Source organism: Crocodylus porosus, unplaced genomic scaffold, assembly GCF_001723895.1.
Source record: "Crocodylus porosus isolate Cpor-Errol unplaced genomic scaffold, CroPor_comp1, whole genome shotgun sequence".
NCBI classification, from domain to species: domain Eukaryota; kingdom Metazoa; phylum Chordata; order Crocodylia; family Crocodylidae; genus Crocodylus; species Crocodylus porosus.
In genome coordinates, this window is record NW_017728932.1 from 16349428 (window position 1) to 16374568 (window position 25141).

Here is a 25141-nt window from a genome sequence, read left to right on the forward strand (position 1 = left end):
CACCCAGCACCGCTCTCCTGAGGGGGCAATTGAGCAGCATCTCAGGGCGTGCCAGGATCCAGCAACCGGTCTGCACAGTGAGAGAGATGGAGTTTGCACACCCACAATGTGTGTGGGGGGGTGGGGTCAAAGTTACACCCAAAGGCAGGTGGCCCTACAGGCTGGTATAATTAACACATGCCTGTTTCTGTAGCCAATGGTGCACAAAGAAGTGAGGCCACTACCATCATATTTGGCTGCTTGGGATTCCCCAGCCTGAATGGCCAGGTCCTATTTACAGCAGGGTTCAGGGAGCAGCTTTCCAGGAAAACTGGAACTTGCACCTCTGGATCCGTAGCAAAAGGCCTTAGCCACTTTGCCACTGAGCCCTTCCCTGGCCGATTCAGGGTGCCTGTCCTGGGGCTCACCCAGACTTCGGGATCAGATGGAGAGTCTGCAGGATGAGTGCTCTGAGTTGTGGGGGCTCTTAGCAAACATGCCTTCCTGCTCCTCAAACTAACTGAGGGTCATCTGAGCTCTCCCCGAGTCCTTACAGCATTCTTACAGCCAAGCTGGAGCTCCTTGGCTGGCTCTGGCACTGGCTGCCCTGTGAGTAGCGACTGCTGTTCAGATGGACGCGCACGTGTATCTGCCCTGAATGCAACAAAGCCCAGGATCTCAGGGTGGGACCACCCCAAGGTGCAGACCACAGCTGCCAAATAACAGGCAGTATCATGAAATGTGAGCTCTGAGCTGGAAGTGCAGACGACAGTAAGTGGCCGTATACCACAGCTCAGCCAGGCAGTGACCTCGTGCTGAGATGGCCCCAGAGCAGCAGAGGGCACATAGGTAAGGAGGCAGGATGACCCGGAGAAGCTGCAATGAAGCATGTAGTACTAGTCAGAGGACATGGCAGATGCACACTAGTTGTCAGAGTAGGGATACATACACCCACGCTGTCTTGCAGGTTCATGCACCTCCTACCTTTGCAACCTGCTTCCACCATGTGTTAAAACACCAGGTGATCCACCAAAAGGACCCATGTCTATATGCAAGACAGGTTAACCCACAACAGATGCAGAGGAGCCCAGAGACCCTTGATGGAAAGGCACAATAAAAGTGCGCAGAATTATGATCCGACTCTCAGCGCAGCAGTATGCTGCTCTGTTACACCCCATGGAGTCGTGAGCAGCAGGTAGCATCCAAAAGGATACTCGTGCCAGAGCACAGCAAAGCTCATGTGCCCTTGCCAAGCTCCAGGCCCCACGTTCTTGTGGCTGCCAACTAAGTAATCAGCTAACGCGGATGGTACGCAGTCTGAGATACAGTGCAAGGGCAGATGCCTTGGGCCACGTGTTTGTACAGCCCCTGTTCAGTGCTGCAACGAAGCACTTTAATTAACAGACAATTTTAGAAGTGAGCCATTTCCACTGCTGCTGCCAGGCAGATACAGGGCCTCTCTCATCTCTTACAACGCATTGTTCAAGCATTTGCAATGGGCAGAAAATGACTCCTTTGCTCCCCAGAGATTTTGCAATCCCATTAGCAGCCAGCTCTGGCAGGACACAGACATGCTCCATCAAGGCACAGGAATGAGCAGATATTAGTGACTGATAAGCAGAAGGGCAGACACACAAGTAACCCTGCTCTGCACTGATCTAGACAGACAGAGCTTTTAGCACAGTCCCGGCTCCCTCCATGTGAATGCTGTTACACTTGCTGCGCTGGCAGAATATATTTTAACAGCCCTATCAAACCTTGCGGGGCACAAACAACACTGAGAAATGACACAGATTGAGTAAATCAGCTCTAAACCAGCGCCGGGGCTTCTTGGAGCTTTGAACAAGAAGGATGGCAGCTGGGCCCAACACCCCTGTCCAAACCATCCCATACAAATCCTTGTCTAACTTATTACTAAAACTATGCAGTCAACCTCATGACAGGCACAAGGCAGAGCGAGGCTGCTCTATGTCTCGTGGCTATGTGATGGGGCTAACTGGTGCAGAACGTGGCCCAGGTAAAGCAGGGGGACAACGACAGCTAGCGTCCTGCTGCTGTGCGGGTTGTGTTTTTCAATGCTTTTCTATGGCTGTGCCACTGGGAATATCTCAGGAAGTCAGGAGCAGATGGTGCTCTCCCTCTGTTGCTCAGGCTAGACCCAGAGAAAGGACACTGCCGCCTGGCCCCCGGCCTGGGTGCAATAGTGCACATGGTAAAGGTAGGCTTGGCCGGGCACGTCTCCCTCAAATGGACGTGTTTGGAGAATATCGGTCATGCAGCCCACACCCTTAATCTTGGGAGGACCCAAAAGGACTCTAGCCAAATAAAAACTGGCCCTGGGAAGATGGCCACTGAACTGCTCCAGCCAGTCTGCACAAGGCCAGTGGCTCAGATAAGGTCTCTAACTGCTCAACTGAGCAAAAGCAACTTGCAATAGGATGAGCAGAAGAAGAGAGCACACAGGTAGGGGCCCACGGAAAACCTAGGAGCTCTGGGATGGGATGTGTTATGCGGATGTGCGGTCTTGGCCGGAGCTTGCACGTGCCGACGTAGCACGAATAATAAGACCCTGCCATTCGTGAAGGAACTGGCACGTGGTAGCATAACTAGGGTGGGGAGACTGGGGCAGCCACCCTGGGCACCGACTTCCAAGGGAGGGCGGCAGGCAGAGGTTGCTGCTGCCCCACCATGGGTTACAGCTGCCTGGGTGCCCAGCCACGACATTACGCTTGTGCTGGCACCACCCTTCTTTATTAAACAGGCTCCTCAGAAGTTACTTTAGCTCCTCCACCTCTCCCTGGGAAGGTCCAAGGCTCCATCTCTCTCATTTCCCCGACCCTCTGAAGCCAGACAGGTCATTCCAGCCTGGCGAAAGTCCTTCTCAGGGAGAACTAAGGCTAAAATTATTTTTGTGGCAGCGGAGCAGCTGCTCCCACCTCCTTATTTGGAACGTTTGCTTTCTGGGCTGGATGAGGAAAAAAGGAAAAAAAAGGAAAAATAAATAGTTACAACATGACCTCCAGTCTTTGAGGTATTCCAGCGATTTGTCCGATTGTCTGGCTTGTTTGCCTGCATTCCGCATGGCAGCAATACAATAGGCAACAGACGGGGCAAACGGGGAGACTTGCACTAAGATGCTGATTTAGGTGATGATAAAGTCCAGGAATATGAAAGCAGCTTGACTAGTGGTGCTTTGGAAGAGACCGAGGCAGTGGCATAGAAGGGGGCGACCAAAGAGAAAGACTTCTGGCCTTACAGGACAACAGATTGCTAAGTCTGTAGTGTCAGCGCTAGAGATATAGAAGAGAAAGATGCAGTAAGTGCTTCAATTTGAGCCAGCTTGGGAATATAGAGACTTCTGACTTCAAAAAGCTTGGATAATATTTAGCTCTTGACCAAGAGAACAGGGTCCCTGCTGAGAGGGGCTGTCTGTGAGGGGAATACAAGAAGAGCTGCTGCTCTAGAAACTCCAGGACTAATGCACAGAAGAGTCACTGCCACCGATTCAAGTCTGCAAAAGACTGAACAGGTAGGGCATTCTTCTGAAAGGTGCCCACCCCCCAGGGTAGGAATGCAGACCCAACAGGAGCAGCGACAGACTTGAGACATATTCGGTCAGCTCGAATGCCTAGTGAATATAGCAACCGACATTTCCAAATATGTTGTTCAATGCCCCAACTTGGAACGGAAACAACTTTCTACAGGGACAGAACCCAACTCCTCAGATTCGGGACATCGCCTAAAGCCGGCCTACATCTTGGGTCCAGGTTGACGGACTCAGCAGAATCTGAAGCGGTGGTTTCTGCCAGTTGTGGATGGAAACCATACTTGTGACCATCTCTAGCAACTAATGGTGCCAACAACCAAGTTCATTTAATCCGTAATAGGGCCGAGTTACAAAAGCCCAAGTCATACTGTGGTTACTCCGTGGAAGTGGTGGTCGCCGTCACGGAACCAGGATAATACAAGTTCTGAGCCAAAGCCTATTAAAGTCAACAGATTTCTTTTCTGTGGACTTCAGTCAGTTTTGGATGAGGCTCAGAATGAGAAAAAACAAAAGGGACTGTATGCAGGCAGCAAATGGCATAGTTTCCCCATCCTTGCTTTTGGTACTGGAGATTGGCCTTCAAAGTGAACTTGGATCTCAACTGAAAATGTGTGCGAGGGTCCAAGTATAGACTGCAATGCAAAATGAGCACAGCTCTTGTGTTGGTACAAGAGGGACTCATTCTTTGCTCAGGAAAATACAAGGAAGCAGGAACAGGGGGCTGCTAAGTGCACTGGGGAGACCGGGCAGGAGGAAGATATGTACAGCACTTAATCACAAATCCTCACCCTGAAGCCCCCACCCCCAGGCCCTCACTTGCACGGCTGCAAAAAAGTCAGCCCCCAAGCCTAGTCCACAGAAACAAGAAGGAAATATGGGCCTGAAGGTGCTCATCTCTCCTCTGATGTTGCCGCCTGCACCGTGCTCTGCTAGTGGGGGTCGAGTCCTGGCTGCGAAAACAGCCCCCAGAGCTCCACTCACCTGCTCGCTGCTAACCCAGAGGACAGACATGATTCCCCTCAGTGCAGCACTTCCCCACAGCTATTCTGGTGCAATCTGCAGCAGTCCGGTGACTGTCAAACAAACTCGCCCTCCGCTTGCTCAACTGCCAGAATTAATTTGCCAGTTCTGTATCTCGAGTAGTTCGTGGCTGACTAAAGAAGTATTTTTGTAATCCTTATAAGGACTGAGCCGCACTCCTATACCTAGGACATTACCATGCAAAAATGACAGGCATTTCTCTGACCCAGGACCCTTGCAGACTTTATTTGTTTCTTCCAGAACGTTTCCTGCCTGTGCGCCTGTCAAAATGAGATACCGAAAGGCCTGAAAACGGGCCAGGAGAGCTTGCTCGCGCCAGCTCCTGCAGACTCAGCATCCCAGCCACAGAGAAAGTCATCAGCCACTTCTACCCCCGTAGCCCTCGGCTGTATTCAGCACTGGCGAGGCCACATATGGGGTTCTGTGTCCAGTTGTGGGCCCCCCACTACAGAAAGGATGTGGACAAGTTGGAGACAGTCCAGTGGGGAGCAATGCAAATGGTTTGGGGAGCTGGGAGACGTGACCAGTGAGGACAGGCTGAGGGAACTGGGCTGATTCAGTCTGCAGAAGAGAAGACTGAGGGGGGATTTGATAGCAGCCTTCAGCTGCCAAAGGGGGTTGCAAAGAGGATGGAGCTGGGCTGGTGGCAGGACAAGGAGCAACGGGCTCAAGTTGAAGCAAGGGAGGTTTAGGTTGGGGATTAGAAAAGCCTCTCACTAGGAGGGTAGTAAAGCACTGAAACAGGTTACCCAGAGAGGCGGTACAGTCTCCATCCTTGGAGGTTTTTAAGACCTGGGTTGACAAAGCCTTGGCTGGGATGATGTAGCTGGGGCTGGTCCTGCTTCAGGCAGGGGTCGGACTAGATGTGACCTCCTGAGGTCCCTTCCAGCCCTCATTTTCTATGATTCTGTGACTCGCCGCACCCCTCGGTAGACCCAAGGCACACTTGGAAAACGCCAGCTCTTTACTTTTGACTACAGCAATAGGATAGAGCGATTCTGTTGCAAAGCACTCAGAAGGAGCGTAACAGGCCAGAGTGGTTTGGGCACTATGGATGCCTCTTGGAAATCTCTTCTGGGTTCATCTTGTGATAAAAGCTGCAAATCTACCCTGTCTCCTATTTACCTTGTAAATCATGCTGGCACACCTAACATGGCATGGCACCATTGCAGCACCCTTGACAGGATCTTAAAGCACCCCACAGTGCGGCAGCACCTTTGCTGAGAATGACTGCTCTACCTTCAGTAATTGGGGAAAAGAGATGCCAAAGAGAATGAGCAAAACCAAGTCCCAGGGTTGAGAACACTCCTGCCCAACAGGGGAGGAAGTTGAAGCCTGCATCTGGCTCCATCCTCCTTCAAAGTTTGGCCATTTGGATTAATGGCTCCATTTGGCATGGGTCTGCACTGCGAGTTCTGATTTGAATACAGAAATTCAGGGCTCGTTTGGGTTCACCTCGTGAATGGAAGGGAGTTTGCTTAGATCTGACCCAATCGTTTTAAACCTGCAGTGAAACGCATGGGAAACCAGCCCCTGTTCCAGAACCGTTGGAGAGAGACAAAGAGGGAACCACAAGACGAGATGAGATTAGGGTGGTGTGGCTTGAAAGGTGTATTTGCAGCCTTTGTCCAGCTTCATTGCATGGTTTAGCTGTTGCTGCTGCTGCAGTCAGCGTCATCTCTAAATGTAATTAAGGTCCTTTGGGAATCAGAGTTCAGAGGGGCCTGCTGAAACAGCTGAAGGCCTGTGTGACCCTACTTGTCAGAATTAGATCCCAAGAACATGGATGGCACCAAGGTCTGAAATAGCAGCAGTTAAGTAACAAGGCTTTTATTGGAGGTGTTAAATTCTCAGGGAAAATCCACACTGCACATATACATTTGATCTCTGCAAACAAAAGTGCACCAAGCGACGTGATGAGGAGAGAGGTGCCAGCCCATTTTAGGTTTCAAAGGCACCTGAACAGCATAACGGAGTCAAGAGAAGCCAAAACACAAGCCTGAAGCTTTCTATGCACAACCTTTCTGCCTTCTGCCATGCAAGGGTTTTCCCCTCACCCCCCTACGCTGCCAGTCTCATGTCTCAGGCTGATAAGGTTCTTTGGGGAGACACGATATATTTTATTAAGCCAACTAAATAGTTGGAAAAGTTGTTCTTTGCAAGCTTTCGGGCACAAACACCCTTCTTACAACAATCCTAAAGTCTCACGTCTCACACTGTTTGGAGAAAGGCTAGCTTCTCCTTGGGGACTCGCATGATGACTACTGATTTCCTCCAGGGAGACACTGCTCAAAAAAGCAGCTGAGCAGAAGTGGGAGAAAAGCAAGAACTTTATCTCCCAACCTGTGGGTTGGGATGAGGCCAGTGGCTGTTTGAGGTGATTAAAATGCACGGGGCAGGATCTTCAGGGCTTCAAAGCTTTGCTTAATAGGTGGTCCTCCCTCCCTTCAAACACCACCTACCCTCTGAACCTCAACCCATGCAGGACGCAGGCTGGCAAGTTCATTACTCCGTCGAGCACTGCTGACAGGACACCTGGCTCCTTGTATAGCACAGGAAAGAGCACATTAGCATTCAGGGCTCCCAGGCTCACTGAAAATAAAGGCAATGAAACCAAACCCAGAGAGATTACGGGAAGTCAGCAACCGATGATCCTCGTGGAGTAGTAGGTGGCTACAGCAGTTCAACTCCAGAAAAAAGGAAGCGGCACCATCAAATTCTCCTTCGTGCTGTCTCCACACCACTACAGCCCTAGAAGCAGCCTGAATTTGTTACTCACAGCATTAGAAAACACTTGATATATCAATTACAAGATGCAAAAAAGGACCTTGTGGGATAAAATTAACCCTGACTTTTTCCACCCCCACTGACCCATGTTGCGCCCAAGGGAAGAAGCAGCCCACGCGTGAAGAGTTATATCCCATTCCCCGTGACCGCAAGAACACTCCTGAAGGTCTCTCAAAACAGAAGGAGAAAGACTTCACAACGCCACAGAATCATCAACCTCGGGTCGTATTTGCAAAGTGATTCACCGTTCACCTGGGATTTTCCATGTTTCTCACTGCCAGTGTGTAGGGAGCATATGTGCAACTCGGGGGGGCCGGGTAGGAAACACAAAACAATTCTGTTTGTCCCAGGAGGGGAATTTCATGCCATCAAAATACCAATATAAGTGCAGTGGCGGACAACATTTCATGCTGAGGCAAGTGCGCAGATTACCTGGAAAATGCACAAATCAAATTCACAGCTTTGCAGCCGCATGATGTTCAACTAAGCTGCCCTGGTGCTGCACCATGCTGCTTTCTATAGCAACTGCACTGCGAATCCTGAACACCGCTCCACAGTTAGTCAAGCGGCCACTTCCAAGGGGCACGGTGTATTTGTCACCCCCAAGAAGCAGGGGCTGCTGCTGCGGCATTTCCAGACCCCAAACTAGAATCACAAAAACATGCGTCTTCGGCAACAGAAAAGATGATCAAACGGCCACACTGAGACAATCTGCTGCACCACTCAAAATTCGGCAAGTACCACAGCAAGAGACACTGGCCCCGCTCCCACCCCCTTGGCTGAAATCGCGAGCTGTGACGTCACATTTTTTGAATGACAGAATTGGTGTTTTATCGCAGGTACTGATCACGTGATAAATGGGTGGCATTGTAATTTTCAGCCTGCTGCTAACGCTCTGTAACCTCCTTATCCAGCAGCTGCTACAAGGATGACGAGTTCAACCGGGATGGGGGTAGCAGAAAAAGAGGGAGGTTAGAGATATCCTCTTAAAAAGCCATAACAAAGGGAGCATGAGCGGTAGGTTATGCGGGAGGTTAGCAACACAGAGACGGGAGCCAAACACGAACAAGTCTGCAATCAATGCACGAGGGGAAGGACAGGCCATTCGTAGCGTGGTTCCTTGCACGGGGCTAATTTCTAGGAGTGGAGTTTGGGGCTTTGCCCATCTCCCAACAAGATGAATATGCAGGAGACTGAAATCTCTAGACATACTGTATGTTCCTGAGAGAGCCTGAACACAGCTGCTGAGAAGCCAAGTGCTGTGAAGGCTAAAAAGCGACACTTTTTCCCCATTCCTTTGGAACAAAGATAACTGACCGCTGATAAAACATGGTGGGCTGAGAGCCCTGGAGGCCGAACTCCTCCGAAGATCAGGAAAGGTACGGCAACAGCACATGCACTGTGCACAGGGCACTCCCCTCTCCGCCAAATGGGCTTGAACTCTGAGCTGAGGTGATGACTTCCAGAGGTGAGAGAGAGCGAGCTCAGGCTCTGTGGCCCAACAAAGGAAACCAAGTCAGCACCTAGGGTGAAGGTGGGAACCAGGGCCAAAGGGAAGCAGGAAGACGTACTCCACCGTGCAATGGGAAGTTTGTCTATAAAAGCTTACCCAGGAAGAGCTTCAACTGCCTGCTTATAACAATAAAAAAACTTAAAAATAAGTCAGAGATTTTCCCCAAAATCTCTTCCATAGGGAGGAATGGTTTTGTACAATTGTACATGGAGAAAAGGGTCGTGTTTTTGTTGCCTGTGTTGCGCTGTAGAGACGGCTTCATTTTGGCCCTGGACAGACAAACCCAAGGGGTAACAGAGGCCCTGCAAGCAGGTGGTTGGTGAGCTATTCCCCTGCCCTGTCACCCTATAGGGATGAACCCCACTCACTGCAGGGATGGCTTGCACATAGGATCTTCTCTGTCCTGTCCCATTGCTAGGCTCCTTGTCTCTCTGTGGGTTGGGATTCATAAGCCATGTTGGTGAGCTGGTGGTGTCCCACGTGAGCTCAGGGCCCTATTGCTGCTTTACTGTGGCAGACACTTGCATTCTTGTCAGTGGGAAAAAATATTAAAATTCCTTTTTCAATGCACTTTCCTTCCTTGTCCTGCAGAGAACCAGCCCTCTGCCAATAGATTAATCATTATCCACGCAACTGAAGGAGCAGCTTCTACAGAAGTGATTGCATCAGGTTTAAATCACACGGCACTGCAAAGAATCACAACAACTTCAGTGTAAAGGTGACGCTTTGGGAGCAGACATTCCTCCAGGACAGTGCAGGAAGAATTTCTTTTGCATTTTGCTTTTCTCACACATCACAGGGCAGCATGAAGTGCTGCTGTGTAGGGTGGCTTCCCTCATTTACCTGGATAAGGTTGCAGTGCATTCAGCAAAGGGCAAATGGCTATGGCTCAATTATTTACCCATGGAAGTGGCCCTTTAAGAGCTTTGGTCTTAAGGCATTTTGGTTTCACTGCCTCAATTTATTCTGCTAAATTAAAGTTTAGAGGCAGCAGCAGGTATGTGATTATAGAGAAGCAGCACTCTGGAGGAAATATAGCCATCCTGCTTACTAACTGCTGTCCTCTTTGATGCAGCCTTTATATTCTCAGGTGTCTTGTCCTAGAGTGTTAGCTCCTGCAGCCAATGATACCATTTTGATTGAGTCTGTAGGGCCACCGCAGTACGGAAAATAAACCGCAACCATTACAAGGAACAATAAGGAAGAGCAGCAAACATTCTGTGTCACGTGGAGGGTTGGAATTGGCTTCCAGGTTCATGAACAGCTTCAATACCCCTGGCATCAGAAAGCAATGCCCCTGGAAGTAAATGCACAATGGTGTTATAAGTATGCAGGACTGGAGTAGGGGAGAAGTCAGCCAAACTTCCAGCTGCGAGCTGGGTCTGAAGGAGTACCACCTCATGAATATTTAGGGTAAGTTTTGGCCTCAGAGAACTGGTAAAATCCCACTGATTTCAACTGGATCAAGAATCCCCCAGGATCCCCAGTATTAGATCTTTAGGGTCTAATACTTGCAAGATGAGCATGCATAAAAGAGATAGAAGTGATTCAACTCTTTGCCCCAGGACAAGCGCCTATTTACTCAGCTTGTGCTCCAGTATTTTTCTGAAGCAACTGGGCAAATTCAATGCAGATGTAGAGACCGAAGTCTCCTGTATTTGCAGCTAATCCCTATTGATAGTGGATGGGGAGCTGGACACCCCTGCTGCAGGCAGCACATCCAGGCTTGCACTCAGCACGAGACCCTGTGAGCTCATGTTAGTCTTAGGTTGCCCCAAGGATACATTTCCCTCATCACCAAAGCAGGCCCATCCCTTTATTTTTATGTCTGCATACTGCTATTGATTAGCTGAAAGTCATGGAATCGATGTTCATTACAAGGGCAGACATCTACAGCCCTCTTGCTGTATGGGCTGACAGATGAGTCACAGACCACCCTGTGTAAAGGCCAGCACACTCAGACAAAAGAAGCTACCTTGGCACATACAACCCATATCTTCCAAAGGTCCCTCCAGGCACGGGGTCATGGAAAAATACTGCTGCCCTAGTGAAGAAAGCAAATGCCACCTTTTGAAAGAGAGCCAAGTACCATATATGCATAGATTTCATATGTATTCAGGGCAGAAAGCGAAGCTGGCATGTTAAGACATGTGGCAAGTCTGAACTAGAGTCCACTGTGATCAAGGACCTTCAATGAGTGTCCAATGGGACCTACAACTGAGGGTGTAGTACAAATAAACCTACCTGCTACCGTGACAAACACACAACTGGCCAAATTCGCGTTGTGTGTAAGCAAGTGCAGTGCCAATGAAACAAATCAGAGCCACGCTTACTTGTCCGTGCCCCCCACTACTGCTGGATGGCTCAGAAAGCTCAATTCCAAAGGGAAGTCAGGACATTTTATGAAGGCTGATTACATGAACAAGAGGTGGGAAGCCAAGAAGCCAAATTTAAAAAACTGAGACACTTAAGCTTTAACTGCAAGATTTTCTTTGACCTTAAATCAGAAGGGCATGCATAGAGCTGGAGTCTGATGGGAGTCCTTCACACGGAGTTTCAGGCCATCCTGTTTCAGTGAGTAATCTTGTAACTTGAAGACCTTGAGGAATTAAATGCAATGCAAGCAACATAAGTTAGCCTTCTCTTTCCTCCAAGAGCAAAGCACTGCCCCCAGATGAATCATTTAAGAGTGTGTCAGCGCCAGCATGAAAAAGACACACCACTACCCCATCCTTTCCTGTTTCCCTTTCACTCCATCACTGTCGAGCCAGCTGCAGCCATTTTAATTATTCTCTCCAGTGTTTCTCACACTGGGTGTGCACACCCCTCAGGATATGCAGCCAATTTCCAGAGGACACGTGACAGGAGGGAATGGAAAAAGGGAGAAAGGGGGGGAAATATAAAAGAAAAGAAAAGGAACAAAGTTTAAAAAAAAAAAGAAGCAATCTCTCCCATCTTTCTCAGGTTGTAGAAGGGGTTATAGTTGGGTTGCTGTGACAAAGTATTCTTCGTTATCCAATCTGCAGAACCATAGGGGGCCACAGCAGCACAACAATGTAAAAGGTACTCGATAAAAAAAGTCAGAGAACCACTGGGCCAATCAAGTCCCTAGCAGGAGACTGGGTTTTTGCCTTACTTATGCTAGCAGAAATCCTATTTTCTGTCCCTGTAACAGAAACCATCTCGCACCAGCTGGGGAGCACGGGAGAGCTCAGGCACAACATGCAGAGGCTTTTAATCATGGGAGAAGCTGATTGGCCAAGTTAGTGGCCTGCACATCGGATGCCGGTCCCAAGAGCAGCAGAATCGCAGCGCTTTCTCCACGGATGTGTTTATTTTTCAGGATCCAAACGGGCCAACACAAAGCAAGACGCATTAACCACATCCTGCTGCCTGGATCCTCCCAAATCCTCTTCCTGCCCACACAGCAGGTATCTCCAGTCTGGTATTCCACCTAGCACTGGCGAGAAGCCCTGGCCCAGGCCCTTTCCCCTCGCGCCGGGGGGCTCCTGCAGATCTCTTCTCCTAACTCAGCTGCCGTCTGGCTTTTCAACAAACAACCCCATGACCGGCAGGTAATCACTTGTGGCCACAAACACATCACTTGGGAGACAGTCAGTTAGTTAGTCAGAGGTGTGACTAAACCCCCGCGTCTCCAAAGGGGAATTCCAAGTCGTGATGCACAGATAACTGGAACGAGCGCCGTCTAGACCAGCGATTCCCAGGCAGGGGGCCGGGAGGTCCTTGAAGGGTGCTCTGCGGAGCCGTGCAGTATCAGCACCGTTAGGTGTGCAAGCACCTACCCGTGTGATTCCCAAGGTAGATGTCATACAGGAATCCACGGTGTCGCGAACACTGACCTGCTGTGCTCCGAGTTCTTTGCAGCAGAAGAACTACAGTACTCTTCCTTTCCCATAGTCAAACAATGAGTGAAAGCTAAGAGCTGGCATTTTCTGAGAGGGGCCTTGGGTCTAAGAAAGGTGTGGATCACCACTAGCCTACAGACCAAAGTGACTCTTGCCATTTGCTGTCTGCAGATCAGCATTTGTCGGGTGATTTATCCAGGTCAAATGCAACAGTGGTCGCATCAAATTCCCCCATCAGGGTTGACACTAATTGGCCCCATAAGAGAGGTCAAACTAAAATTAAAACGACTCTCCTTGGGCTAATGAAATATTGAAAGGCTGGTTTAATCAATGGCCTCCTTGGCAAATGAGAGCATTTGTGAAAGCACCATTTAATCGGCTAGAACAAATCGTGAGAGGAAGAGAATGCATCCATTTACTGGAGAGCAAACTGCGGTTTGCTGGGTCCACTGGGAAGAGTCAAAAGCTCACTGCCCGAGCTCCCGGAGAACAAGCCATGCAAACTGCTAGCGGGATTCATTCATTTGCTTGGCTCCCTGGGCCCTCTTTAAATGCATCTGGGCTCTCGAGCTCTTCTTTGGCAGAAGTGACACGCTGACGCATCACAGGGTTCATATGAAAGGAGGGAATGCGGGAGAAGCAGAGGAAGCAGGGATTTGGGGAGGGATCCGAAATGAATCAAAAGGAATAAGCGCACGAGAAAGGAAATGAACAATCATGATAAACAGCCGATTTCTATGGTACCTTTTATCTTGAGGGATCCCAAATGCTTTACGAACTACATCCCACCCACCCAGACGAATCCTTTCTCAAATCTGATGTGCAGCCAGATGTGGAAAAGGGTGCAGCAACTCTATTCCAGAGCCTATGTTTGGTAATCTCATTCAAGCTATTTAAACACGTGTTTATAAGAGACCAAGATCCCCCCCTGCCCTCCCCAAATCCCTAACCCCTGGATAACCTCACTGGTCACTCCTTTCCAGCTAGTGCAATTAATATTTCCACTAGACCATTGCTCTTTTCAAGCCAGTTTCCTACTCAATGAACCATTTTTTCCACCTCCTCCTAATGACCTTCATCATCAAACTGTTTGCTAATTTGAAGAGTATAAACAAAAACACCACAAATCTCTCACTGTTTCCACCGATACGGTCAAGGAAACACAGAGCCTCTGTTCGGAAAACAACCCTGCTTACCTACTGCTAACACATGCTGGATATTTGAGGGACTCAAATAATGACTTAATATTGTACTCTTTGGTACGTATCCTGTGATGATCTCCAATTACCGGCCAGGTACTCCATCCTCATTTTACACTAGGTGGTTATGTTCGTGCTTTCCAGGGATCTGGAGGGCTCACTTGGCACTGGGAAATTACAAGTACCCATTAAGAGCAATGATACCCTTGCATCTCACATGCTTTTTCATTCCAGCACATCCAGGTGCTTTACAAACCAGAATGCTCGGGACACAGTTACATAATACAACATAAGAGTTATGTAATATAATATAATGAATGTAATATGACACAGTTATAAGAGTTACCCCGTACCCATTTTACAGATGGGAACAAGGCACCGATGACACAAGCTGCTTTACAACACAAAAGCTTTTCAAATCTTGGCAGAAGAAATCAAAATTATTCTGGAATTAGGGAGACTGAAAAATGTGTGGGGCCTGAGAGACTGTAAGGCAACAACCATGTCTCTGCATTAGACACTAATCACCGTGGCACCACGTAGACTAGCCTAAGTGAGAATGAGTATTCAAGGGGCTCTCCCGCAGCAACCATAGCTCTGCTAATGCTCTGCTCACAACCTTATCTCTGGTCACAGCCATAATCTCCAAGTAGATTAGACACCAACACTGGATCACTTTGTGAAAAGTCATCCCCCTCTGGGATCTTCTCTCCTCTAATTCTACCTCTCCAGTATCACATCCTCATCTAGTTAAGGCTCTCTGGGTGATCCTTCTTCACTTTGGCTCTTTCAAACTTTTCTGCCTGGGGAAGGGTATTTTCTTCCTGCTCTTGGACAGCACCAGCACACCCAGGCAAGAAAGTGGGATCATCCCACCTGTACCATGAAAGACTTCATATCTGAGCCTTTGGCACTTGGGGAAGATAAACTCCAAAACTACGATATAAGGCAATTCTGGCTAAAAACAAACTGGAGACATGCCAGACGAACGCTACACATTCCTGTTGCACTGGCCACATTTCTCTCTCTCCCCCTCTCGCTCACAACAGAAAAGCCCTTTCAGATCATATTCTAACATTTGTTTCACCCCAGCATGATATTTAAGTAGTTCCTGGTCTAATAGGTCTTCCCTGTTCACCCAACCTGTGACCACACTACCACTTGGACTGAATCTGGAATACCCTATTTAAATACACCGACTGCTAGCAAGGCTTCCTGGATGTACGGGCACAGGGACTTCAGTCAAGAACTGGGCTTCCACCAGACTAAGTATCCAAGATTTCTATATGGTATGTAGGAGACTAGCTCCTAAAGAAACCACTAGGAGTTTTTAGCTGGCTAAATACCTTTAAATACCTGCTCTCAGAAGACCAAAGTCTAGCTTAGACTTGTGTAAATGAGATAAAAAATTGAAATTTATTTTGAAAAATAAATGAGAGAATTGGGCCCAATCTCTATTAAATAAAAACGAAATCATCACACACTCGCATTCCTGCCAAAGCAGCAAAGGGCAGAGCCGTCAACTCCCCTCTCGTCATCAAGTTAAAGACATTATCTGAAGCAACCTCTATATCCACTGCTTGCCCCTGAAGTCCAGGTTTGCAGTCAGGCTTTAATTTCTTCTGTTTTGTGAGATCTGGTAAGGGTGTTTCCCCACATCCAAGAATGAGCCACGAATCCTTGGTTTACAACTGAAGCATGCGTGCACCTTTTAACTGCATTTCCCATTGTCCTATAAACCCCCCTGAAGCAAAATTTCAGGACACGGTTTGGTCTAGTCGACCCCACTTCAAGGCTGAAATGTCTTTTCATTTTGTGGAGAACAGCAGCAACCCTGCCCCCTCAGCACAGAAAATATCACCTAAGACATGAACGCTAAAGCTGGTAGAAATTTTCAAAGCCACCTAGGGGATGTGAAGACTTGGGCCCCCTTGTTTATAATGGCCAAGGGGTGTTCAAAGCCCTTTGCTGGCTCTGAAAATCTCAGCCCGTTGGGAACCCCGCCACCCACCCCACACCTTAAACTTTATTATCGTGCTGTTTCTCCCCAGCTGCAGTGATAGTAATGCATGCTTAACTTCAAAGAGACTTGTCAAACTTGTAGGGCATTTTGGTGCGTGGGGTGGAGGCAGGCATGGCATTTCCCTGGGGCAGCATTTCTTCTGGTGACTGGCTCTTGGCAGTGCTTCTGTTCTTCATTAGACTGGTTATGAACAAACCGCTCAAGAATTTCCACCTAACTGGGTACGGCGGGAGGCAGTGGGCAGCGCCATCTCCACCAAGCCAACAGGTCAGCTACCTGTGTTGGCATTTGAAATCGCCAGCTATGCTCGTCTTGCTATAGAGAGCTTCCCCAAAACAGGGAATTCTGTGAATGAACTCCCCATAGCAACAATGCTAGTACATAAGCCCGAATATTAGAAGGATTTATGCTCAAATGGGACTTAGGCGGGGGGAGGAAAAAAAAAGATCAATGGAGGTACTGTTCTCCCTGCACCAAATGACAGAGGCTCACAGGACAAACCACAGGGTAGCACGGCAGTGATAAGGCAATAAAGACACGTTATTGTCCTTTTTCTGAGCATGCAGCATAGACATTTCTCTGCTCAAGGTGAATGTCCTACCTCTAGCCCCCCCCTGCTTTGTGTAAAACCTGCAAGCGCTGAAGCACCAGGCTGCGGCCAGGACAATGGGGGAAAGACCCGCTCACAGAAGGATCCTTTTGAATTATAAAGGCCTCGAAAAGCCAAGGCCTCGGGCCACAAACAATGAGGCAGCAGCCCCTGACAAGTTGTACGTCCAGAGATAAGCTTTACAACTTTTTAGCTGCATCATGTAGGCGACGTGGAACAATATCTGTCAGGCATGAAAGGTCCCTCTTCCTTCCAGGAAGCAAATTCAAAAAATCCTCCCTAAGATTTCAAGTATGCACCAATAATCACTGGTCTTTCCTAGCGGCAAGGTAAACACCGGCAACGGGCATCCTGAGACCATGCCAAGACACTGACTGGCATTGTCCCTGACAGCAGCCTCTCCTTTCTGTTCACTAGGGCAGGACAGCTAACTGTCCAGGGAACAATTTACACGCGTGCAGCAAGCATGCAGACAGAGATGCAGAAAAACAACTGCATTCAGTACACAGGTCATCCGGACAGCCTCCCCGGGGCGCACAGACCTTGCTCCTGCTCCTCGGGCCTCCCAGGCTGGTTGCCCATCTTCAGCAAACTCCGCTGGCTCCGGTCAGAGACGGTCTAGGATCCCCACGCCCTGCTCACGCTCCGCATCAGAGGCAGACCTTGCCCCTGTCTGCCTTTCAACCTTCCTGCTCTAGTCAACTTAAAAGGAAAAGTCAGCTCCTTCCTAGTTCCTGGCACCAGGAACACAGCCTGCTGCTCATGCTAAGGCAGCTGTGGCTAACCCTCCTACCTCATTACAATATTATGCGCTGAAGGCCGTCCTGTGTGCTTAATTAGCCGCCTGCATGCTGGAATAAAAGAAGGGGGGTGTGGACAGGGAGACGGGAAAGAAAGAATGACTCAACATGCGATGCAGGCCGCACAGAGGCAGCCAGGCAAACTGCAGGCAACGACTGCATAAAACCGGCAAGAAACCCAAGACTGCTCTCACGCATTCGCTCCAGTGGGGCCAGAAGGCCTCACCAAGTCCATCCTATTAACATGCACCAGATGCAGAGAGGTCCTGCCCTGGAGGACTGGGGAATGAAATTCGATCGAGTAAAAGAAAAGAATCGTACACTGTTCTAGCGAGCTCCCTGCCCAGAGATCAGGCTGCGGTGCTGAGCGTGCGGGGACGCAGAAGAACATAAGCACGTCCTTAAAGACTCTGCCCAATAGGGATGAACTTAGGCTTGCTCTTAAGGCCCTTGCTGAATTGGGAGATAGAGGCCACGTTTCCAGAAGGGCTCAGTGACAGATATTGCTGAAATCGCTTTAAAATGCAGACGCTTACATGCGAGCTGGATGCTGAAACCTTAAGAAAATTCTGCTCTTTGCATCAGTTTGCTCTAATGCCCTCCAGACCTAATCTGATGCTCCTGAGTGGGCATGTCTACACGAGACACTAAATGCGCAGTAGACTCATTCTACTGCGCATTAGCGTGGCAGGCAAAAACCATGTTACTGTATAGCAGAATGAGTCTACTGTGCATTAGCGTCACCTAAAACCGCGTGCCAGTTTAGTAGTGCTGCTTACAGTGCATTAAGTTAGTACTTGCTATTACAAGTACTCAACTTAATGCCCCACAATTATGGTGCATTAATGAATATGTAGACGCACCCACTATTCCCAAATCTCAGTGTGCCACACTGTCTGCACTGAAACCCACAGAAAGGGCAAAGCAGTTCCCAATTTGTCTCCTCCCCAGCAGGAATTGGGAAGAATCGTTACGTGGCAGGACCAGGTCCATTATAAGATACAGGAAAAACTGGGGCAACAGATGTGTCAGCAGTAGGGGTGGGTGGTAATTGTTACTATTAAATTGCTTGCATGACAGTAGGACCCAGTCCCTCAACCAGACTGGTGTTCAACATGTTAAGTCCTGTACAAACAAACACTAAATGCAATGAATGACCTTGCAAACTGAAAGCCAATTTGAAATGTGGTATAAAAGACCATATATAGAAAGGCCTGAAATTTAGACCATTCGGGAACTGCTCATGGTTTGGTGGTACATTGAACAGCTGTATCAGGTCCGGCTCTGTGTCGGTCTGTGGCAAGGGGCCGATATCTGTGGCTTCAGAGGAAGACAAAATGCACCCCTAAAGCACCTTGTGAAGGGAGCAGCTGCAGTGTATCTGCAATGAGGACTCTCACCTTGCACAGGGGTCCATTTCCACTCCAGCAAGGGGATTTCTGTTTTTTTAGAAACAGTCCTGGATTCAGTAGAAGTTTTAAAAATGAATGAAAGAAATTTTTTTAAAACGCCCACAAATTCTAGCATGCTGCCTGGTGTCCACGTTAGCCTGAAAACAGCCTGGAAATGCAGAATTCACACCACCACTCCATTCAGACCCTTTTCTGCCTAGATTTGGGAGCCTGGGCACTGCACAATAAGACAGGGCCAAAATGCCTCCAATATCTCAATCTAGAGGGGCAAGTTATGTGCCAGTCCTAACCCTGACCTTCTTTGTTATTGTCAGTTGACGTTAAAATCCTCAAGGCTGTTTGGTGCAGCTGTTTGCATGTAATTGGACACTGTTCAATGAAACTCCCTTTTCCCTTCATCTCCCACTCCACATGATAAGAAGCCTTGATTAATGAATAAGTTCTGTAAAAAGAGCTCATCTGTGGTGATCCAAGGTCTATCTGCAGTGATTTATAACGATAAAACCTAAACAGCAAGTTCAGGTCATTCAGGGCTCATGCAAGCCAACTGTCTGTGGAAGCCAGGAGGAGATCAGTGCAGGTGGTATCTCTGGGGATCCTGCTTGATATCTTCCAGATAGCAACAAAAGTATGTTGTCACATTTTGTCCCGAAATGGGCCGTTTTTAGTTTGATGGTCATGTTTAAATTGGTATCACCAGACTAAATGCTAAACTGCAGTTTAATACAGTTGCACCAATGAACTGCTGCTGGTTTGGAAAGGAAGGAAATTCTGCCGGGAATTGAAGAAACCCAGCATAGAAAGGGAGACTATTCAGACTAGAAATAGTCTGTCAACACGCAGGGCTGGTGCTCTGCAAGATTTCACTCGCAGCTCTGCCCACGGTACCTCAATAATGACTTGTGGCATCTCACGTTAGCCCTGTCCTGAATCTTGACACGGTTCCTGCCGCATCTCAGTCCAAAAGGAAAGGGCACCCTTGCAATTCCCGGTCCTGGGCTTCTCCCACAAGCATCGCATGTCAAGTCTCGTGACCTGCTGCTGGGCTAATCCTGAAGACTTCTTTAGAAAAATGTGCTAATCACATGGAACTGTGGAGCATGAGGTGGAGGCTAAAAGATATGGACACAAGCTCATCAGGAATGAATGGATGTTGTGAACATCGTCTGGTTTAGACCTTGCATGCAATACAGCCTTAAAAAGGCATTATATCAATGCACCACTTACTGCCTGCACAGACAAAGTGCCATGCATCACACAGGTCTTCACAATATCGGGCTCCATTGAGCCCATGCTGTACCTTCCCGTACAGGTAAAACAGCCAGCTTTCCACTACAAAGTGCTCAGCTAATTGACTAATGCCACAAGCAGCCTCCAGATCCTCTACCAGTACAACTGGGTTTGACTTCCTACTATTACAGAAGATTTCCAGCATGAATTCCTGATCCAGGCTCCTCCTGCATTCAACCCCCTGCACCTCCAGGCTGACAACACCCAAGTTACGCTCAGCGCCTTCTCATTTTTGCACATGTGAATTTTCTGGTAGCGAGGGGCACTGGACTGCCAGAATGGTGAAGTCCTCCATGAGCCAGAGAAAAGGATATGGACAGCACTACAGCCCCACTCCCACCACTGTACTGGTCTCCCTGACCCAGAGATTCCCACGTAGGATATCAGTTTAAGGGTATATTCTGACCTCCTAGATATCGGGAGCTAAACGGAGTCCCCCCCGTCTCTCTCTGCCTAGGGTTTTCCATGATGTCAGTGGGTGTTGCAGTGTGACAACTTCCACTCATCCCCTCCACACCTTGCTACTGGCCTCTTAGTCACCAAGCCCCCTTCCATCTTCCTGATTTTATTCTGGACTTTGGAAACACTACCCGAGGCCTTGCACAACGTGCTTACAACCTTCAGAACCCAGGTCGAGGCTGGCTTTGTCTTTCTTTTCCTAGAGTAATGTGTATTTTGTTACATCCACAGTCCAGCAAGGGGGACATCAGACAGTAGATTTTGGGAACCCAATACAAACCTCTTCCTTGGGTGCCTCCTTAGAGGCCATACCTCTTCCTATTTCAACGCACTTATTTTAATCTGACATTTTGCCATTTGATTGCTACTGTGGGAGACCTTTGTCTCGGAGTAGCACTCAACTGCCACGGCAAAGGACCTACGGTCACAGCCTTATGGTGTCCTGGGATACACTTGTAAAGAATACTGTCTATATAAATATGTACTCTGAACTGCCACAAGTTGTTACTAGTACCCCCTATTCATCTGTTTCTTTGCACGTATTTTTGTTCAAACACCGGTGCACACAAACCAGGATCAATAACCGCCAACCACCACCGTCAGAATCACAAACAGCCCCCATCCACAAACATCCACATAGCAAAAATAGAAAAAAAAACCCTTATCTCTGCTTTCATCAAAGCTCCTTAGTTTGCCTTGCAAGCCCACAACCTCCATATTTATCAGAACTGAAGCAATATGAGGAAGGCCTCTTTCAGACAGATGGTAGGTGCATCCCACACCATCTGGGATTTCCTTTGCATCTGTAACACCTTAAAAATCACCTGGAAACTGATACAGAACTAGTGCAAATCCAAAGAGGAGGTGGGGGGAAAAAAATCACTAGGTAAATGGGATGCAAGGATGTCAGTGAAGTAAGGTGAAAGACCCTGCCCTTCTGTATGTCACCTCTTCAGGCCGATGCCTCGTCTTTCTCCGAGTAAAAGAATTACCCACACTTTTGGCCTTACAGCAAAGCCATGCTTGATACCAAAATGCAAGGCTATTTTTTGCAGGGGAGAGGAGGATTATAAACTCAGCATTGAAAATCCAGTACAAGGACATGGGCTTGGAGGGCGAGAGAAAACCTCAGTTTAAAAAATCCAGGGGAGACCCCCGACGCAAGCAAAATGAGAGAAGGAGAGACATGAAACGTGCGTAGGCACGTGGCCCTGAAGCACAGAAAGAAGCTTCCTCCCACTGCCTGTTCTAAATACACGGCTGAAATTCATGCCTTTACCAGTCACAAACCAGCTGGCTCGTTGTTTTGGCACTCACGCTCAGCCTAAACCAGTAGCTTTTGCAATGGTCTGAAAATGGGATGCTGAAGCAGGCTTTGCTTGTGGCAGAGGTCATCACAGTCCAACTGCTGGAGCACGTGCAAGCCCTGCCACAGGAAATAGCAGCCACATTAGCCCAAGCAGCGCAGGGAATGGCTATGCTGTGCTGGGGTCCCAGCCATGCTACGTTCGGACACGTACACGGTATGGGTCTGAATTCTTTCTGACTAGTGGTGAAATACAACACTTCCAAGACAAGGAGATCTTACTTTCTTGTAGACTGTGTGACGACTTCTGGTTTTCTTCAAGAGGAAATAATATTGACCACGGGGAATGCATTAGTCGACACACAGCCTCCTGGATCAATAAATCCTGACACTGAGCAGTTCACACTTCACCATCTGCTTCTCGTGCTGTAACATTAGCCATCTTTACTATGAAACCAGCTGTGGAAGAACGTCCCATGGAGTGGAGCGCAGTGCTGCATGCAGCTGGCAGCGCTTGCAAAAAGCAAATCACCGAGTCGGAGCAGACGCACCTGAAATCTAACTTTCTAGTGGGGTCATAACAGGTAATGACTCGTTAACTTGACAACAGCAAGACAAACAGCAGTAGCCCAAAGCCCCAGGGAAGAGGAAGTTGAAGGCTGTTAGAGACAGCCACCCTGAGCAGAAGTCATGGAGACAGGGATGCCATTTGTGGGTGTACCCATCGAACTATAGTTAGAAACAAACAAAAAAAACAGGGGTGGGGGGCAACTTCCAGCCTGACGTGCAGACAGCACACTTGCAACTTCTCCAGTGAAGAGATGCAGCAAAACAACAGGGTTAACAGGACGCTTCTAAATCCATTACCTAACTTTTCCCTGTAGTTACAAAATCAGAAAAAAACCCCAATGAACAACACCAATCATTTTACCCTTCTGAAATTATGTATTAACGAGAGAACCTGAATTCCTTCCAGCAGCAAGAAAGAATTAATGTAGTCCTCTCCACAGTCCTGTGGCCTGTCAGTCTCTCATTAAGAGGCATGGCACTGCCAAGGGGAAAAATATTTTTTGTAGGTGAAGAACAGGCGAGGATTTCACACAGGGAGGAGGAAAGAACACACACTTTTTTCAACTCCTCACCAATGTAGGACCTTGCTCTCCACACACTTCTATTCCTCTAGCCATGCGTTATATTAGAAAATATCATTTGCAGGGAGGTAAAAATAAAATCAACGTGAGTACAGCTTGTAATAGCTCAGGCAGAAGCCACAGAAGAGAAAAATACCACTACACCCACCTTAGGCCAGGTCCCCGTGGACAGATGTCCAGATCACAACCTCATCACAGCTATCACAAACTCATTGGAGGTCTCTGCAGTGGGGGCAAGGGCTGAGATTTCACTCTTCAGGGACTGGCCTTTCTGGTGGGGGTTCAAGTGTCATGACCAGGCCTCATGAGAGCGTTTTGAATACCAGCATTAAGGTGGTGCCCAATCTAGAGATCAGTATTAGCTTCCAGGGTTTTTCAAGACTTTGTATTAAGTCTCATCTATAATATGCACAATAGCATGTCCCAGAGAAGTGAGGAATTCATTAGCAGCAAAAATCTCAATGGGCCACACTGTCTGCACTGAAACCCGTAGAAAGGGCAAAGCTGTATTTTCCATTGAGTTCAAAACCAATCTTTGCAGTCAGGGCACTTGGGAGGGTCATGACCAAGTTCACACGACCAAACCACAGCCTTCTGAAAACTCATCTGAGAAGCTGCAACTCTCCTTCTTCCTTTACCAAGTATGAGATCCAATCTGAGCCAAAAGTAGTTGGAAACTGGAGGAGAAAAACTAGAAGCAGTACCAAGTGCTTTCTTGAATGTACGCGTTAAACTAGACAAACACTGCCTTCTTTCCTCTCTCTCCTTCCCAAACTTGGAGTGCAAACACAATGGCAACCTGCCAAGCCATCCTGGTTGTGATGCATTTAAACCTAGAGGGGATCAGTGTTAAGGATCCCTTCTTTTCAAACCAGCTGGAGGAAAGCTGAGAATTAAACTAATACAGGTATTCATGTTGACTCTGCTGCAAGTGATTGAAGAATAACCAGAAACAAACCAAGGGATTTGTAGTATTCCAGGTGGATGATAGCACGCTCCCCTTCTGTTCAGATGGTGGCCTTAAGCTGGGTTTCTCCAACCTTCGCTGACATGTTTACAGCTGTAATGTATCACCCCAAAATGTGTTCGCTTGAGCCAATTAAGTGTCAACATATTTAGTCAGTCAAGTCATTAAGGTTTAGCATTGCAGCATCCGCACCACATACTTGCATCTTCTTAAATGGCTCAGATCCCAGCAGGCAGACTTGTGCCAGCAAAGTGATGGTTTGGGGAATATGCAGGCGGAGGAGAGAGTGGCATTCATTACATGAGCTGCTTGATTAATAAGTCACAGGCAAAGTATTAAAACTTGAGTGTAAACACATTAGGGCACATCTGAGGAGCTCAGATGTCATGCTCAGGCGGGGCAGCAACAACGTGAGAAGGGACACATCACAGGAAACAAGGCTCCTGCTTGAGCAGGTGGCTCCAGCCGGCTGGAAGGTGCCTTCTAAAGGGATGGTGTGCCATTTATCCACAGCAGTCAGTTATCAGAGGTCCTGGCAGAGCCACTGCATTGCATTGCTCTAATCTGTCCCCCAGCCACTGGGGAGCTTGTAAAAAAGATTGTAGCACAGAGCAACACTCTAGTTAAGACAGTCATCCTTTCCCTGCCGCCTCTGGGGGTAAGGAAAGGGTCCAGCAGTAAATCCTTTGGGCTTAGGAAAGTTGGGCAATAAGATCCTGAAAAGTAAATTAGAGAACTTTGTTTCAGGAAGGCAAAGCCTTTGTTTGTGTGCCAAGGTGAGAAGGGGCCCGCTGGAAGACTTGATCTTTTTCCCAGTTAGCTCAAAGTATCCTACCAGGTAACCCACTTTTCAAGAGGCAGTAAGATCTCTGTAGGACACAAACATTAAACAGCTCAGGTCCAGTGAATCCCAAAAGCTAGAGTCCTCCATAGGTAATGGTAAGAAAGGCAAGGAAGACAAGCACTGGCAATTCAAGATAGCCTGTTGTAATACATTCAAATAACTCCAGGTGTTAATTTTATTTAATATGTGCATTAGTGCTGAATATACAAGTGTGAATAGTCATGCTGGCACTAAAAGAATAACATCACGGATAAAGACAAGAGAATGGTGGCAAGAAGGGGACTCGAAGGGGAAATGCCAGATTTCAGCCCTTCTTTGCTGAAGTGCATGGATGACAGCAAGTGTTG

At 48.1% G+C, this 25141-nt stretch overlaps 1 protein-coding gene across 5 annotated transcripts in view; it reads right to left on the reverse strand.

The window, feature by feature from the left end:
* SPECC1 (sperm antigen with calponin homology and coiled-coil domains 1) overlaps window positions 1–25141 on the reverse strand; it is a 117303-nt gene that overhangs the window by 60062 nt on the left and 32100 nt on the right. The window contains exon 1 of one of the 5 annotated variants that reach the window (XM_019545772.1): window positions 17108–17445. The exons of the other annotated variants lie outside the window; for them this stretch is intronic. Within the exon in view, the coding sequence (XP_019401317.1) occupies window positions 17108–17147 (40 nt within the window). The 5' untranslated portion in view covers window positions 17148–17445. Of the gene's footprint in view, window positions 1–17107; window positions 17446–25141 lie in introns of those variants that run through there. 5 annotated transcript variants of the gene reach the window in all.